Raw genomic sequence first — 16,847 nt, 5'->3', positions numbered from 1 at the left:
CCACAGGCACTAATTAAAAAGCAGTAAGCTCACTTGAGAAGCATTTGCTTCCGTTTTTTCCTTCAGTACTCAATGCACTGAAGTTTTTCTCCTTTCTTTCCTGATTACAACTACACATTAAAACCTGAGACAAATGAAAGTAGGAGATAGAATATTTTTTTTAACAAAAAAAACATAACCCAAATCTCCCTTGCTGCTCTCCTGTGCATGCTTTTGTATAATGTGCTGCAGCTGAAATTTTCTGACTAGACTAGAGAGTCTTATTTTAAGAATTCTGGCTTTGAAAGAGCTGCTTATTAACAAAAGCCCGGGTTCTAAAAACAAGCTTCTGTCTTGACTACTAGTTTGTTGTGAAATAACAATATTTGCATATTTTCTCAAAAATTTTACCTTCTTTAATAGTATCTGTCACTGTTTAGGACAAGAATTACAACATGTGCATAAATTGTATATTCCTGTGTGAACATATAAGGTTAGCCAGGTTATACTATGACACCAGAGCAAAAGTAAAATCAGTGCAAGTAAATGAAGATGGTTTACTTTGCCTGTAAATAATATGCAGACAGCTGAGAGAGCAAAAATTGGGAACAAACAAAATGAGACCTCAGAAGTCACCAATGGGTAAAGAAGGGAATGGGGGAGAGGAAAGGAGAAATGAAGGCATTTCAATTTATCTAGGCCTATCAGCAGCTATCCTATTACTTCCTACAATTCCATATTCTCTGTTGTCCCTTTGCTTTTACACCTGGTCATTATATAAAGACATCAAATAAACAAGCATCAGTAAAAAAATTTGGTGCCTAAATAGGGAGCAAAACAGATTTTAATACTGAGCAACCAAGGACTCAATCCAAATTTTCTGCTGAAGGAGGTAGATGAAGAGTCTAAGCTGAAGGACCGAGTCATAAACTGTAATTCTACTCCCTATAAGTCTGTAAGCCTCCTTGGTCTCCATCTCTCTGAGACAATGCAACTGAATTCAATAAAGTGAGTTTAATTAATTGATCAATCTCTAATTGAGACTTTAAACAGGAAAGAACTGTCTGCTCATCCTGTGTAATGGGATGCTGAAATTCCTACTCTGTTTCTCATAAAAAATAGGCTTTATTTCTGCAATAGAACTGTAGCAGTAAGAGCTAAAGGTAGGTTAGGTACTGGTAGAAGTCCAGACAGGGAAAATTGGAGTTCACCAGGGCTTGCAAACATACCAGAGAAGTGGGGTCAGCTGGCCAGTACTGAGCTCCTGATCTGTCTATGGGGTCCAAGTTAGCAAGTTTAAAGCCCACTTCAGTTTATTTGCAGGTCTACAGTCAAACTACTGCAGTCTGCAATGAAGAAGTTTATGGAATGTGGTTAAGATTTCTCTCCCTCATCCCACAATGCATTTCAATATTTGAATTTATGTCATTCCCTCCCCATGAATACACCCAGAGTGTAAAATGTTTTACTTTAGAAAGAAAAATACGGTGCAAATAAAAGACTATGTAAAATGCCTATAAAGAATTATCCTTTTATCTCACCAAGAGCGAAGAAGAATCTTCTTGGAGAAATACATATTTTTTCCCCTTAGGTCTTTAAATCATGAACAGGGGAAACAAAAGTTCCTGGTGTGTTGAAGAGCAGAAGTAGTAATACAGAAAGAACAGGAGTAACTTTGGCATTATGGTATTTTATCTGTTGAAGGAAACCACATGTTCTGAAAGTGATATGCTTAGGCCTGGGGCCAGGGGAGAAGAATGAAAATAATTGCAATACCATTGACAGATGTACTTTACACTGGGATTTACAGCCTCTTAAGGAAGTGTTGAACAGCTGACCCTTCAGCTCCAAGGTTGGTGCGTCACAGGGGTTGGGAAGCTCCACTGGTAACCACCAACATGGGTTGAAGTTCTGCTCTGTTCTAAAATTCAGGAGGACCATCTCACTGGCAAACAACAGGCTAGAAAATTAAAATGAATCCCCAAATTCAAGTGCAAACAGGTGGTGACAGGAATCTAAATCTGGGAAACTAAATTACCATCTTTGTAAATCTCTTAGCATAGTTAATGACAAGTTAATTACTTTTCTCACAAGAGGAATTTTCAATTCCACCCTTCCTACTGGCATCTGAACTGAAAACACTTGTGTATGAAACAGGTCAATTGAACAAATGGGATTTTCTCTTTAGCCAGTCCACATAAGATTTTATCTTACAGCAGCCCCAAAATAGTAATCTGTAGTTTTTGTCTTTGATATGATGCTGAGCAACTGCTGCAGCAAATACTATTATTTTCTAAACCCTATTACAAAGATAGAAAATCATGATGGAAAGTTTCTAGCACAACACAAAGGCAGGAAAGGTTTACTTCAGCCATAAAAATTTCCAAAGGTGATGAAAGGGAGTGTAAAACTTTTGAAGATTAATTTTTCACAGAGACTTAATTTTGGTTTGACTTTTAGGAGTGACAGTTAAGCATAACTTCACTCAAGTCAGATATGGTAGGTCTTAAAGTTTTGCTTCAATATAGAACAGTTGTAAGTGACAGAATACACCACCTGCTTTTTATGAACTTTCAAAGTCTGTACATAACTGTGCTTGGTTACTGAACACTAGAACAAATGTATTACTCTAATATTTTTACAGGATAAATTAATAAATCATGAAGAAATTATTATATTGATGAATGAATACATAAAAAGACCCTGTCTACAATGGCACTGTGATTTTCACACCATGAGTAGGCTTAATATAATGTTAAAATAAAGAGAGAACTGTATTCTTGTTTCTTATACAACACCCCTGTAAGAAGTTGTGAGTCTCTGCATATCAGTGTCAGTCAGGCATCCACACACAGAGATTGGTGCCTGAGGAGAGCCTCAGCCAGGGACTTCCTGCAAAGTTACACTGCATGGATCTTGTTGTTTACTTGATTTTACACTATACTGAAACTAGACAAAAATTGTAAAACAACATAGTTGGAGCCAAGAAAATGCTGGTTAAAATTCAATTTACCTATCAGTTGCTATTTCTCTAAAAGAGACCAATGACTCTCTTCACTTATACCCAAACTGAAATGATATTCTGATGTAGATGAGCTGCATCTGGTGGTGACAAACAGAGAAGCCTCTTCCCTTGTGATTCCCATTTGAAAGGTATTTTACACACACACAAAACTATGTTCCTGTGTCCTTCCTCATCTGTGTCTGCATTATCCCTCCTCTCCTGAGTCTTGTTTGCCAACTGAGAGCAGGAGGACAGCCAAGGAGTTGCTACAGACAGCCATGCCCTTCTACATTTCAAATGGAGACCTCCTGCCAGTAAATTCATCAAAATTTTAGCTGTATAGTTGAGGTGATATCAGGTTGTGATGGACCACAAAATGACTTCTTATTTCACCTGTGGTCTCCCAATTTTTGTATAAATATGAGATTCCTTGTTAATAGGTTTGTTACATTCTGTTTTAGCCATGTATGAAGTAAGTAGAAAAAAACTTGTCATTTCATCTTAAATGTAAAGGCATTTAGAGATTTCACCTCATATATTTCAAGAATAAAGATAATAACTGAGTCAAATATCAAGTAACAGATATAGATTCCACAACATATCAGAGCTATTGACAATAAATCATATTAAATATTGCATAACAGCAAGAATTAATAAAATAAATCCTTTCCTTTTCCCACTTTATTCTACTATATTTTGTTGTCAGGAGGCTAACTAGGGTTTTCATATCATCCCACTAGATTTTGCAACCATATGGTCAAATGGAGAACACAGTGACTAAGTGGTAGACTTCCAGCCTCAACAATCTGCATTTGAAAAGGAGCAGATCCATATGTTTTAATTCTTCTCTATCTCTCTCTTTTCTTTTTCTCTTCTTTTTTGTTGAATTTTTTTTTTGGTGCATCCTGTGCCAGTTGCTACAAAACTTGTCCTTTTTTTGCCTAAGGCACAGGATTTGTACACTGAGACAGTTTAAATTCTTAAATTCCTAACAATACAATAAGCTTAGAGTTTGCTCATTAAAAAGAGCCTTTCCCAGAAGTTAATCTACTGCTTTGGGTTTCACCAGCAGCTTTTGGATTTATGTATAATTGGAGAACATTTATGTATAATTAAAGCACATACAGACAGGTATGTCTACTGCAAATTGTTTTCTAAGTGGGATGCATCTATTTACTGTAAACTAGTGCCAAGATTGTTGCTGCCTAGCTCCTTACGGGTCTACTTTTCAAAATCACTAGCTACACATTGTTCAGACTCATTAAAAGTCAGTATTAATGGCATGAAGGTTTTTGATCTTTATCATTAACCTCAATGCCACTTAAAATACTGGCATAGATCAGATTCTGGACCAGCTGTTTTCAGGTGAAATCTGTTTTCTTCAGTTAAAATAATAAAAAATACAGGATCCACCATTTTAGGCATTTAGTTATTTTATACATACTCCATACACAGAAAATCCTCGCTGCAAGACAAAAAATTCCAGATGAGAGGTGAGGCTGCTCACAGAATATGCTCTAATAAATAAAGTGCATCACTCCTAATATTCTTGATCATATTCAGTTTTAATCAGACTATTTAGAGATGAATCTTTAAAGAGGAGGGAAAGTATTCAGCTACATTTATTCTCACTTGTGTATTGTTTATGGGTCTCACATAACCCTATTACTGAAAAGGGAGTAAAATCAGGCACTGATTTGGCTCACTAGCCACAGTAGCCCTTTTTTGAGAGAAGCCCCCGATTCAATTTCTCGCTGGAATGGATTTTTCACAAATAAGGATAATCCTTCATTTAGTGTTCACACACTTGGTTGCCTCTTAGCATTCCTGCCTGTCATATCAAGTTTTAAAATTTTATTGAAAGTTGCCAGAATTCATTTATGCATTAGTTGGTTTTATTATAGTTATGGACGAGCTGGCATTCAACAAATTTTGCATGAGGAAGTAATAATCATGATTTTATCAGACTATAACAGGAGCCATACCAAATTTTGCTTAATTTTCTTGCTACATGCTACTGTCCATGCACGCCCAACATATGCAGCCAGCACAAAATGAGTATCTGTACTGGCAAAAAGTAAACTATTTTTCACTCTCCTGCCTTCTTTCTCCCCTTGTCACCTAAGATAGACAAAAAACACTAAGGCCTCCTAATTTATTTTATCAGAGAATACAGGGCAAAATGGATCGTATCTACCCATGTCACCTCCCTGAAGTATACAGGAAGACTTTGCTCATCACACAAAGTTAAAGCTCAAATAAGAAAGCTACAAAGTGCCAATTCTTTTTATAATCAACAGAATATATAAATTGAAATATGCTAGAAAAACTAAAAGCAGAAGAGAAACATCAAGAGTCAAACTGAAGAAAACTTTTTCCAGTAGAGTACTAACATTTTAAATAAAACTACAAAATTTGTAGAGTTACATGAACCTTAATCTAGCAACTTCATTCTAGTTGAAGTAAAAAAAGCTTATGAATTCTATTTTCCTTTTTAAATTATTGTTTTGTCAAAATGCCAAAGTCAGCAATCTTAGCCCTCATTGCTGGGCCTGAATTTCAGGAGATAGCTTCTTAATAAAGCAACACTGAGACAGAAGGGGACAGAGAACCAAAGAGGGAACCTGCTGGCTCTTGTTTCTGATCCCAGTTCAGCCTGGAATCCGAACTGCCCCATCCTGCATTCCCCTCAATTAGGTTGGCCACGGGCATAGGAGGAGATCAGGTTTAACATATGACAACATCAACTGAATGATTATAAATACACTTTAGTTATAAATACACATTATCTTCATGATATCAAGACCTGTTGGGAAATTAAGAGAAAAAAAAAAAAAGTCTTGGACACTGTTCCAAGCCAGAGAGGGAGGAAAGATTTGTTTATTTTTAAAGTCCATCCTCAATAAATAAATCTATACATCACCATCAAGAACTGATGCTATATTATGACATGGTCTTATACCAAAAAGCCCACCATGAATAACACCGCATAAACACACTACCTAAAATGCAAGCAAAAAAAAAAAAGTGAAAGAAAAAATAAATAAAACTGTTGCATAGTGAAAGCACCCTTGGTTCCATAAATTGGTATTGTGGCTTTTGTTTGTTTTTCCTTTTAAGAATATTTAAAGAATTTTTAGTACTGTACAAAACCACAGAGTGTCCTTTTCTAGTACTCCAGAATAAAAACAACTCTCAATTTGTCACCTTACAAATGACGGAATCAATTTATCTCCTACAAGACAGGAGATGTAGATAGAAGCTGTTTATTCTGATGGCACCTGACTGCACTATTTAAAATCCATTTTGCTTCTCACCAAAATACTGTCAACACTTCCTTCAGGCAGAGACTCAAGCTGGTGATTTGACCTCAACAGAAAGGTCCATGAGGCTCAAGATTTATGCAAACAACCAGAAAGCCTTTCATTTCAGTGATTGTTTTTTGAAAAAATTGTACAAAATTATTTCTAACCACATCTAGAAGAAGCTTGGAAGTTTTGGACCTGAACTAAAGCACATATAACTACAGACTGAGAAGAGATTGCATATTAAAAGAAAATTATTCTCCCATTCTTAAGCATCACCTAAAACACCAGGAAAACCTTAGGTTAAACACGTTCCTGCCTATTTGCCCAAGTTTGTTAGTTCAAAACAAAAAATGCAATTAGACCTGACTGAAATGGAAAATCTAACTTCAAGGGAATTAATTTTATCCATCTGCAACTTAATTTTTCAAATTAAGCAAGTCCAAATATGCGCAGATAGTAAGATTATCCAGAAAGCACATGTTGCTCAGATGAGGACAGTGCAAAATAGTACATTCTCCTAGACACACAGGATGGAGGGTATGAGAAGACAGGCAATCTGTGATGTGAGTGAGAACAAACACACTGCAGGGAAATATGGGTTTAATGTTTTGAGAATAGGCCCTACCATCTACATTGTTAACAGACAAATAATACCATCTCTGGTCATTTTTTCAAAGCTACAGATGTTCCTCTGCAACACTCCTGAGTCAGAGTGAGGCAGCAGTGTTTTCATCTGGCAAGATATGTGTGGAGCTAAGCAGAAGAAAGCCAGCAAAAACATCTCTTGGTGCTCTTCACAGGAACCTGAGACATCAGCTAAAATGCATTGCCTTACTCTGAAAAAGGTAACTTCTGCCAGCTGAACTGACTTTTTTGACTGCACTTATGGAAATAAGGACATGTAGAACATAATAATTTTTATTATTAAAAACTGAATCCATTTTTTTTTTAAATCAATAAAATCTAGAACTATGTACATAAATATCTGAAACAAATGTGAAGTGCTTCCACCACCATGAGATCATAAAAAGCTGATCTGCACATGCAGGTCAAACCTAAGTAAATATACCACTGATTCTCTCTTCACTCATCTTTTATGTGTGCAAACAAAGCCTAGAAAATGTTCAGGGTTCAATGTTATATGTCTATTTATTAAAAAATAAAAACTACCTGGACTCCTAGGATAATCAAGTTCTTAGCACCGAATCATTTATGATATTTGAAAACTACCCCAAAACAAACATAACCCCTTCTACATTCAAGATATACCACTAAACCCTTTCCTCTCCATGATGTAGCAAGTTTTAAACTGCAATTACTACAGGGGACCAAGGATGTTTGCTCTATCCAGTTGCTTGCAGCAGACAAACTTAAACAAAAACTAAGAATTTATTTGTGGATTGTCATCACCCCCAAGAAGAAGGGGAAAACCCCCATTAGAAGACCACATACCTCTGCCAAGAAAGTGAAATCAATATAACTACCCTGGTTTGGCTCCATCATATTAATAGATATTTTATAGTAATGAAGCTCTTAAGAAAGGTCTAAGGAATTTGACCTTAATACCTTTAGATCACAAACCTATCCAAACAAGTCTAATCAATGTAACTTTAAATTAGCTGATTTTTTTTTAGTTAGAGATGTCTAAGTTTTACTTATATAATGTTTAAGTACCCCAAGCCCTTCTTATTGAATAATTCAGTCCAAAACTAGGAAACACAGCACAAGCTGAGACATTCCAAATGTAAAGATTTGGAATGATTTCCTCCACACTGACTTAGAAAAAATACCTGTTTATAGTTCTTTTTGAGGTAAACAGTCCCTTTACTGTGCTTTAAATTAACCACTAAAAGTTATCAATAATTTTAATAATAATCATCATAATTATTATTATAACAATAATTATTGTTATTAAGAAAATACACCAGCTTATTAATGGAGATGAAGGTACACTTGCAAGAAAGAAGTTTGACTTTTGCTACTTCTGCTACTACAATACCTTAAGAAAATATACTTATTTTTTTCCTCCTGAGCCAGCTGGTGCCTTAGATATTCCAGTATTTTAAAAACTAGGATGAAAGTTACCGACCCTTTAGATTTGTTTAATATTCATCATTATCAAAAATGTTAAAGTAATGTAGTGTGAGCATGATCTCTTTGCACCCACAGCTACCCAAGGAATAATACTGGGTAGACAGAAGTCTGGCTGTTCTTTAATAAAGAAAGCAAATTAGGAGAGTTATGCACAGGGACATCTGAATTGCAGTGGCAGCTGCCACATCAAAAAAAAAAAAAAAGAAAAAAAGGCCCACTATCACATCCCATGATTTGCTTGTATTGTAATACATTCCAGCAGCACATCCACAGCATAATTTGGTCTTATTGAGCAGAAAAGGGGATCCAGGAGGGATCAAGAAGGATTTACCAACATATGCAACTATGGCTCTAATATCTAGAATGCTGATGAATATTCATTGTATCTCCTTTCTACATAAAAGGCCAAGAAACTTTAGAAAGAGGGCCCTTCTCACTTCCCTGGGGAACAATACATGTTTGTGGGTACAATATGCAAGCAGAGGGAAACAGCATTGCCTTTCTCCTTAAATTTCTGCCCCCAAGAAGAGGGGCCCCCAAACTGCCCCCCAAACTAAAGCTGAATAAGGCTTACTTATCACATTTGTTGGTACTCGTTTTTTTGGTTTTTTTTTCCCAAAAGGTATACATCTAAACAAAAAGATATAACAACATTAATACAAATAGCACAAGACCTGTAAGAGTGAAAGAGTTTAAAGTCCACATCTGATCTACATTTATACATTCAGAGAATGTGCAATATTGCATGGAAAAAATTCAAAAGCAACTAATATTTTTGACAAAACAAGTGTTCCTCTGAGCATGGTATTTCTTACTAGTCCCACACCTCCCTTGATATACTGAAACAGATATTAGTGATGATCTCCCCTCCTTGTATAAATAACTGGAGGGAGAATACAAAGAAGACAGAGGCAGTCTCTCTTCAGAGGTGTCTAGCTACAGGACCAGATGCAAGGGGACCAGACTGAAACACAGGAGGTGCTGCCTGAGCCTAAGGAGCAACTGTGGTACTGCGAGGGGTACTGAGGGCTGGCACAGGTTGACAGAGAGCCTGTGGAGTCTCTGTCTTTGGAGATATTCAAAAGGAAATGGTCTTGGGCAAATGGCTCCAAGTGGCCCTGCTGGAGCAGGGAGGGTTGGACCAGATGACTTTCAGAGCTCCCTTCCGACCTCAACCATTCTGTGAGTCTGTGCTTCCTGATATCACAGCAACTGCAAGGACAAGATACACTGAACACCATCTGTATTACTAAGCATAAATCTATCCTCTCTGGCAAAAGAGTTTATTAGACATTTGAACCAGAAACTCATGTAAAAGTCTTATCTGAAAGTAAATTTGGTAACTGTTTTCCTTTTCATTTATGACTGTTGTCACCCAGGCTGGAGAAACTCACTCTAGGCTTCACATTAAAAGGCAGTTTTATTTCACAGCATGACTTGAAGCAGTACATAATACTGAAGTCATTTTCCTTCTTTCCAATGGTATTTTTTTCTAGCTTTTAAGACACTTTATAACGTGTAGCCTCACTGAAAACACATACTGCAATAAATATTATAAATCATGCATAGATATCTTAGAGCTTCTAATAGAATTGAGTTAAAATATACTTTCTTATCCTATTAAAAGAAAAGAACTTTCATCATTTTTTCAATATAGAGGCCAAACTGTTTCCCTAGCCAAGTTTATTTTGCATGAATGAATTGCCATTCCTGTCTTTTGAAATGGATGAGGTTTTTTTTTTTCATAAATCAAGTATGTGTTTTCATTTACTGTATATTACAATTTTGTCCAATGTAATGAAATTTTTCTTAAGGGATATTTAAAAATAAATGAAAGAGGTAGCTAAAAGCCTGAATAAAACCACGTCAAGTCTTCTGAATCCTCCCAACTGTTCTCTTCAGATGGAGCTGAGCATTTTGGAAGCTGTCCCTAATGGCATTGTGACTATGTGAGACAGGTGCAAAAGTGAGGCTGTTTTTTAAGAGGTTCAGAATGAAGAAAGATTTAGAGCCAAAGAGAAAAGTGCAGAAGAAAGAATAAAAATTGTTGTAAAATAATAATTTTCAGCCACCCAGTGCTGAGCTTTCTTATTTCTGTTAGTGCCATGGTATCTTAAACAGGGCCCAAGAATATCTGTTGGAGCAGCCTCCCCAGGGTGTATCTGGATTTGGGAAAATCTAATGTATCATCAAAGAAAAGAGACTTTTAAAGATAGAATGCAAGCATTATCCTGTTTGTAGGGTTTGTTTGGTTGGTTTTTTTTTCCTGATATCCATGTTATTAAAAGCAATGAAGACACTTGATGAGCAATGGCAGAATCAGACCTGCAGATGCCCTGCCATCATCCTTAGGGAAGTTCCATCAGTAATTCCAAATTTGGAGTCAGCTCAGTACTAAATTTATCTAATGCTGCTGCTGTGCTCCAAATCACTGCAAGCAATGTGAGAACAGTAAGGAAGAGTGGATGACACAAACTCCTTGTGTGAATGGCAGTCCCAGCAGCTCTCATTCAGCATCCCTGTTACCATCAGATCACTTCATAAGAGAAATGATTGCATGAAAGAGTACATTTCCCTTTGCAGCAGATAGGGAGAAGATCAAAATATGCCTGATTACTCTCTGGAATCCTGGCATGGCTGGGCTTGGCCTAAACAACAGAATAACTCATTGGTATTTAAGAAGTTCCCTCTCTCTCAAAAAACACTGGTTCATTAGAAAAAAACATTAGGCTTACAATTTAGAGTGCTGTCTTAATATAACTAATGCAGAAGGATTTCCTGATTCTGTGGAAACCCTGGGAAAAATTGTTCCAAGAGCTTATTTTCTCTGGCCTAGTCTTCTCAAGGCAGCATTAATATCAGTGCCTAGTGGTGGCAATTTAGATGTCAGAATTGAGGCATTTTCCATTATTTATGCAGAAAGAAGCACATATACTGAATATGTGTAATTTCCTGTAAATGCTACTTCTGTCAGCCAAATGGAGGGAAATTAGGCTATTTTTGTACTTACACATTCATTAGCAGGAACCCAACAATAAGTGGTTGCTTCAGGTTTGTTAGTTTGACCAAGGAGTCACACATTAGAGTGGTAACTTTTTTCTGCACAGTATTCAATAGAAGCATTTTAACACATATTGTTTGTCATGTGTAAGCTAGAATATATATCAAAAACATTTGTATCCTCCCAGAACACATGTAATTTTGGAGAGACAAACACCTAAGTTACCCATTCTCAAGAATCCAATCACATTTTTAATATCTTCCCAGCCTGTAAATGAGATCACACTTTTTCACATAGGCTTCTGTGGCTGTTTATTTTGCAGTTTACCTTTAAAGGACAAATTGATTTTTTGTAATCTGTTTGTCATATTACTCCAGTAGTGAAACCATCAGAGGGGAGAAGCTGACTCAGCAGCAGTGAGGACTACATTATTTCAGAGGTGCTACTTGTCCCTTTTTTTTTCAGTCAGCCTTGCTCAGGTGCAGTGAGCAGTACTCTTTCCTTTCTCTGTTACTGAGGGAGGACACAAGTAATTAATTCCAGGAAAAAAGAGGTGACTTCAAATGAGCAGTGGTGAAAGGTTATGCACTGTGAAATGGAGTTTTACTATGATATATTAAAAAAAAAAAAAATCAGATATAAAAGGTAAACTGCCTTTTTATTTTATATTATTGTAAAATAAGTTTACATTAATCAAAAAGAAAATACCTTATTAAAATAGCTTAAATGGAGATAGGAAATAAGAACTCAAAGAAAATTACTGTTACGGATCTTTCTCTTCCTAGGAAATATGAAAGTATCAAATTCCAAACACTGTACTATAATCTGTTAGGAAGACCACTAACACCATTTATGACCTGGTATTTATCAGTCACTGAAAGGCCCTCAGAAGACACTTGTCCCAAACTGTGATGTACCACGCAGCCTATGCTGACAAACCACCCAAATCACAAGCCTTTCATGGTTCCAAAGAAACAAAATTAAGTAAATGTCCATTTCTTTGTTAGGTTTAAGATGAAAAGAAATAGATGTAATCACCATCCTTAATTTGATAAACAAAGAGGAGCAGTTCTGGGGCAGAGACAGTTTAACAAAACCTGTGATGCCAGGAGGCTCCTCTGGAGCACAGGGGGCAGGAACTGCAATGGGGAAGTACACACCAGATGTGCTCAAAGTGACAGAAACGAAATCTCATCTCAGCTGTAGGGAGTTACATCTGAATATAACTCCTCATGTCTGAAAAGATCTGACATAATGATGTGAACGCTTGCAAAGTATAGAGGGGCTGTGGCAAACTCCTTTGGTGCTTGTGCTGGATGATACACTGAAAACTCAGTACTAACTAGCAAGGACACAAGAAGAAGATGAAGATGAAGATGAAGATGAAGATGAAGATGAAGATGAAGATGAAGATGAAGATGAAGATGAAGATGAAGAAGAAGAAGAAGAAGAGGAAGAAGAGGAAGAAGAAGAAGAAGAAGAAGAAGAAGAAGAAGAAGAAGAGGAAGAAGAAGGAGGAGAAGAAGGAGGAGAAGAAGAAGGAGAAGGAGAAGAAGGAGGAGAAGGAGGAGAAGGACCAAGTAGTAATGAGTGCCCACACTAAAAGTGGCCTCACCATAACACCTGTGCCTGAATAGGGAGCCCCAAAGTCTGTGTCATACTTCAATCCAGACTCTTACTCTGGTTGAATTCTGAATTATGACAGATACCAAATCACATGTTCCTGTCTTTTTTTACCAGGAGTACACACACAGAGTCAGATACATTGGAAAAGTGTGGGTTTGCATCAGGTTTTCTTAGCCTGATGCATATCAGTTCTCAGAATCTAGCCTTCCATTCACAGATACACATTTTTCTTTTCACTAGAGAACTAACACTGTGAATGTTAACACTGATACAGCTCCAAAAGAAGAACTGCAAATGTGACTGCTCCAATCAGACCTTTTTGTGCGGGTTTTTGTTTGTTTGTTCAATCTGAGTTTTCTGTTCCTTTGTTGTTTGGTTCGTTGTTGGGTTTTTTTGTTTTGTTATTGTGGAGTTTTTTTGTTTTGGCGTTGTTGTTGTTTGCTTGTTTTTGTTTTCTGGAAAGAGGAATGTACTAATTTTCTGAATCATGGCTACTAAAGTTTTCAAGATATATGAAAAAACTTCCTGGTGGGCCTGTATGTGGCTGTTTAATTTCATAGAAATATTGTATCATAAATCTAATCTGAGCATCATATATTAAAAAAATGCTATGCAAATAGCCATGACTGCTAAATATGGTTTAAGAATAAGATTACTTATTGGAATAAGTAATATTTTAAATGTCAGCCCACACACCATGAAAAAAGAAAGCTCAATTTAATTAGGCTGGTCATTTGTATCTTAGGTAGTCAAAGGATTAGCATGTAGAGTAAGTGAAGGCTGCACAAAGCTTTGTGCAGGTTTTACACAGGTATTCACTTTCATCTCAATAAAAGATTTAGTGTAACAAATGTTGGCTTACAGAGTGCTTTGGTGCTTATGGCACAAAAGAGCTTCTGTGCTTCTGAGCACAAAAGAAACTTCCTGTGTTGCCATGTAAAGGTCAGGCACAGTTTTCCAAGACTGGGGGGAAAAAAGAGACCTAAAAAAAGGAGTGGCTTTGGTGACAGATCTGAAGTATAGTGGTACAGACAAGTTTTTTAAATAGTTTGTTTATGTCAAATTTATTTTGACTAATTTCTCTATAAAATGAGAATAACTGTAGCACCAGTAGAGAGATTGTCTAGTGGTAATCACTGGTAAAGCCCTGTGGGATTGAAGGGGAAAGACAGAGGGCTTGGAATAATATACTAATTTGAACTTCTTTTAACCTTTTCAGCAGACTTTGCCCAATGTAGACTGCAATGCACCGAGGAAAGCAGGGCTAATACAGCTCACTTGCTGTGAGAGACACACTTTTGCCTGGCCTTAACACAGAGTGGTCTCTCTACAGTAGGAAATAAGTCTTAGTACATATTAGAAGCCACTCCAACTGGAATTGTTTTCTGTCTCCTTGGAAAGTGGAGCAGAAAAGAAGGTGGGGCAGGCACATGCAAAATCTGTACCTACTCTTTATTACTACAGGACTGAGATAGATGCTGTGTGTTTATAAAACAAACTGATTTGCATAGCACATTCATGACTTTAGGAGTGCCCATATTGCAAACACTGTGCTTTGGAAACCCATAGGACTGCCAGCCCAAACTGCAGGAACAGCGTGCTCACTGTTCCTAACTACTGTGCTGTTGCTGTGCTCTGCTTCAATTCAAGAGGAAAAGAATGATTTTCTCTGTTTTGGGAAGAAAGTAACAAGAATCTCAAGTGCAAATTATTTTCACAGCCAAGCATTATTTGAAAACTAAAACAGAATAAAATTATCATTTTAAACTTTCCAGAAGATATCTCCCTTTCCTGTTCTGTACTTTTATGCTGAAGTATCTTTTCAAATCTTCTAAAAGCTGGGATTTTTGAATCAACCTTGAAAATTGGAACAGCTTCCACTACAAGTTTCCAGCCACTTTCTTTTCATATGTACTGTAAAATATGCTAATAGAAAGAAGCAGCAGCTGTAATCTGCTCATTCAATTGAATTTATCAGCCTGCATATATTCATTGTGTCATTGAACCTGTATTTGCCAAAAGAATGTAGGCCCACATACATTCCAGGCAATCAGAAGTTATTTATAGGTGAACACTACTGAAACTTCTTTTAATAGCATTTCCATGATGGTGTTATAGTGAATTCCTGGGAGACAATACATACTTGATGGTTTTTGTTTTTTTTTTTTAACTCCCCAAAACCAACAGTGTAGATTCTATAAAAGCTGAAAAGTTTGGAAATGTATTTAGGTTTATTTAATACAAGGAATGCAACGATCCCAAATCAAACAGCACAAGTGTGAAAGTCATCATTTCCAAAAGCGGACCTGCTGAAGAAAGCCTCTGAGTCTAGCAAAGGACTCATGTTGTGTGATGTCAATGGAATCTATAAGATTCAGACTCATCTAGTGATATAAGCAATGCCTTTCAGCAGCACTGACTTCATGTATACAAGCTGAATACAATATTGTCTGTGTTTTCATCCATTGGAAATTTACATTAATAGTGTCTTCTCTTCTGTCTTGATTTATATATGATTCAAGCCTATGCTAACCAGCATTATTTAAATACAAATTTTGAGAGAAAAAGGATCCCCTTAGATGTGTTCATCTGGAACACCACAAAATGCAGCCCTTTGAAGCCTCTGAAATAAATCAGAGATAGTTGGTTAATTCAGGAATAGCACACAAAGCTTGAAGGGCATTGTAATTGTGGCTTTTGAATTAGTTGCATATAAGTATAGTCTGGTTTATTCTTTTCAAGGAGAATATAAAACCTGGGCTTTTAATTGCTATTTTTTTACAGTTCTATGACATGTAAAGATATTGACGTACCATGCTACATTGAGAACACAAAACTGAAACTTTAAATCACAGCAAAAGACAAATTTAAACACTAGAACATGGGCTGAATATGGAAGTTCCTTATAACCAAGCTATAGCATGGTATGGCTCAGTCTTCTTCAAGACCTAAGCCTCTCCCATAACAAACCTGCTTGACTAACACTGATTTAGGAGAGAGGAAGAACTCTCATTCAACAGTAACACAACCAGTGCCATTTAGCAGCACTCAGATAGAAGAAAAAACCCTTCAAAACTTTACACAACTGCACATTCAACTCACTCCCCAACACTCTCTCATTTTAGGGTGAAAACCAAGCTTGAGAGATCTCTTACTAGTTTTCTGTCCAAGAACAATAATTTTCCTTGACTTTACAAGCTGCAGTAGGGCTGGAAGGATTAATATTCTCAACTACACATCTGTCTTCTGGCCTCAGCCCATAATGAGCACAATCTAGATCTGGATTCAGGTGTTTCTGAGGCCTTAACAACAGCTCCAAGCTTTGAATAAACATCTGTCATCCTATCCTTTTAGCACATATGTAGTTGCACAGCTTGTGCATACAATCAGGTTAATCATTAGTCCTTTAAAAAAAGATCTAAGTATGTCTTTCAAGGACCGGAGCTCTAGTCTGCACCGTGTTCCTTATATATGCTCCAAATAATAGAAACAAGCGAGTGAAATTTTCAACATCCTTTGAACTACTCTTCTCAGCTATAAACAGCAAAAAAAAAAAAGTAAGACTACATATATACATAGCCATATGTATGCAAATAGAAAAGACTAAATATGTCATTTCCATATACCCCAAAACCTTGAAACAAATCCAAAAAATCTTACCCTTGCCAACGTCAGGGTTCCTTGTTTACATACACTGCAGCGGACCCTCAGTTTTCCAGGCTTCACAGCTTGGCAGAAATTTTTGCAAAAAACATAAAAACTGTTGTAACTTGCTGCACCTGTCAAGAGGAAAAACAAACAAACATGAAAAAAACACATTTGATGTAGACTGAAA

General features: G+C 36.6%; 1 protein-coding gene across 1 annotated transcript in view; it reads right to left on the bottom strand.

The window, feature by feature from the left end:
• The window catches only part of PRKN (parkin RBR E3 ubiquitin protein ligase), a 679,650-nt gene that overhangs the window by 428,587 nt on the left and 234,216 nt on the right, over positions 1 to 16,847 (bottom strand). Inside the window, exon 4 of the mRNA XM_084202932.1 lies at positions 16,673 to 16,791. Within this exon, the coding sequence (XP_084059058.1) occupies positions 16,673 to 16,791 (119 nt within the window). The remainder of the gene's footprint in view (positions 1 to 16,672; positions 16,792 to 16,847) is intronic.

Source organism: Fringilla coelebs (assembly GCF_963513975.1).
Source record: "Fringilla coelebs genome assembly, chromosome: 3".
NCBI lineage: Eukaryota > Metazoa > Chordata > Aves > Passeriformes > Fringillidae > Fringilla > Fringilla coelebs.
The sequence above is the reverse complement of the archived record's forward strand: the minus strand, read 5'-3'. Positions and strand labels throughout refer to the sequence as shown.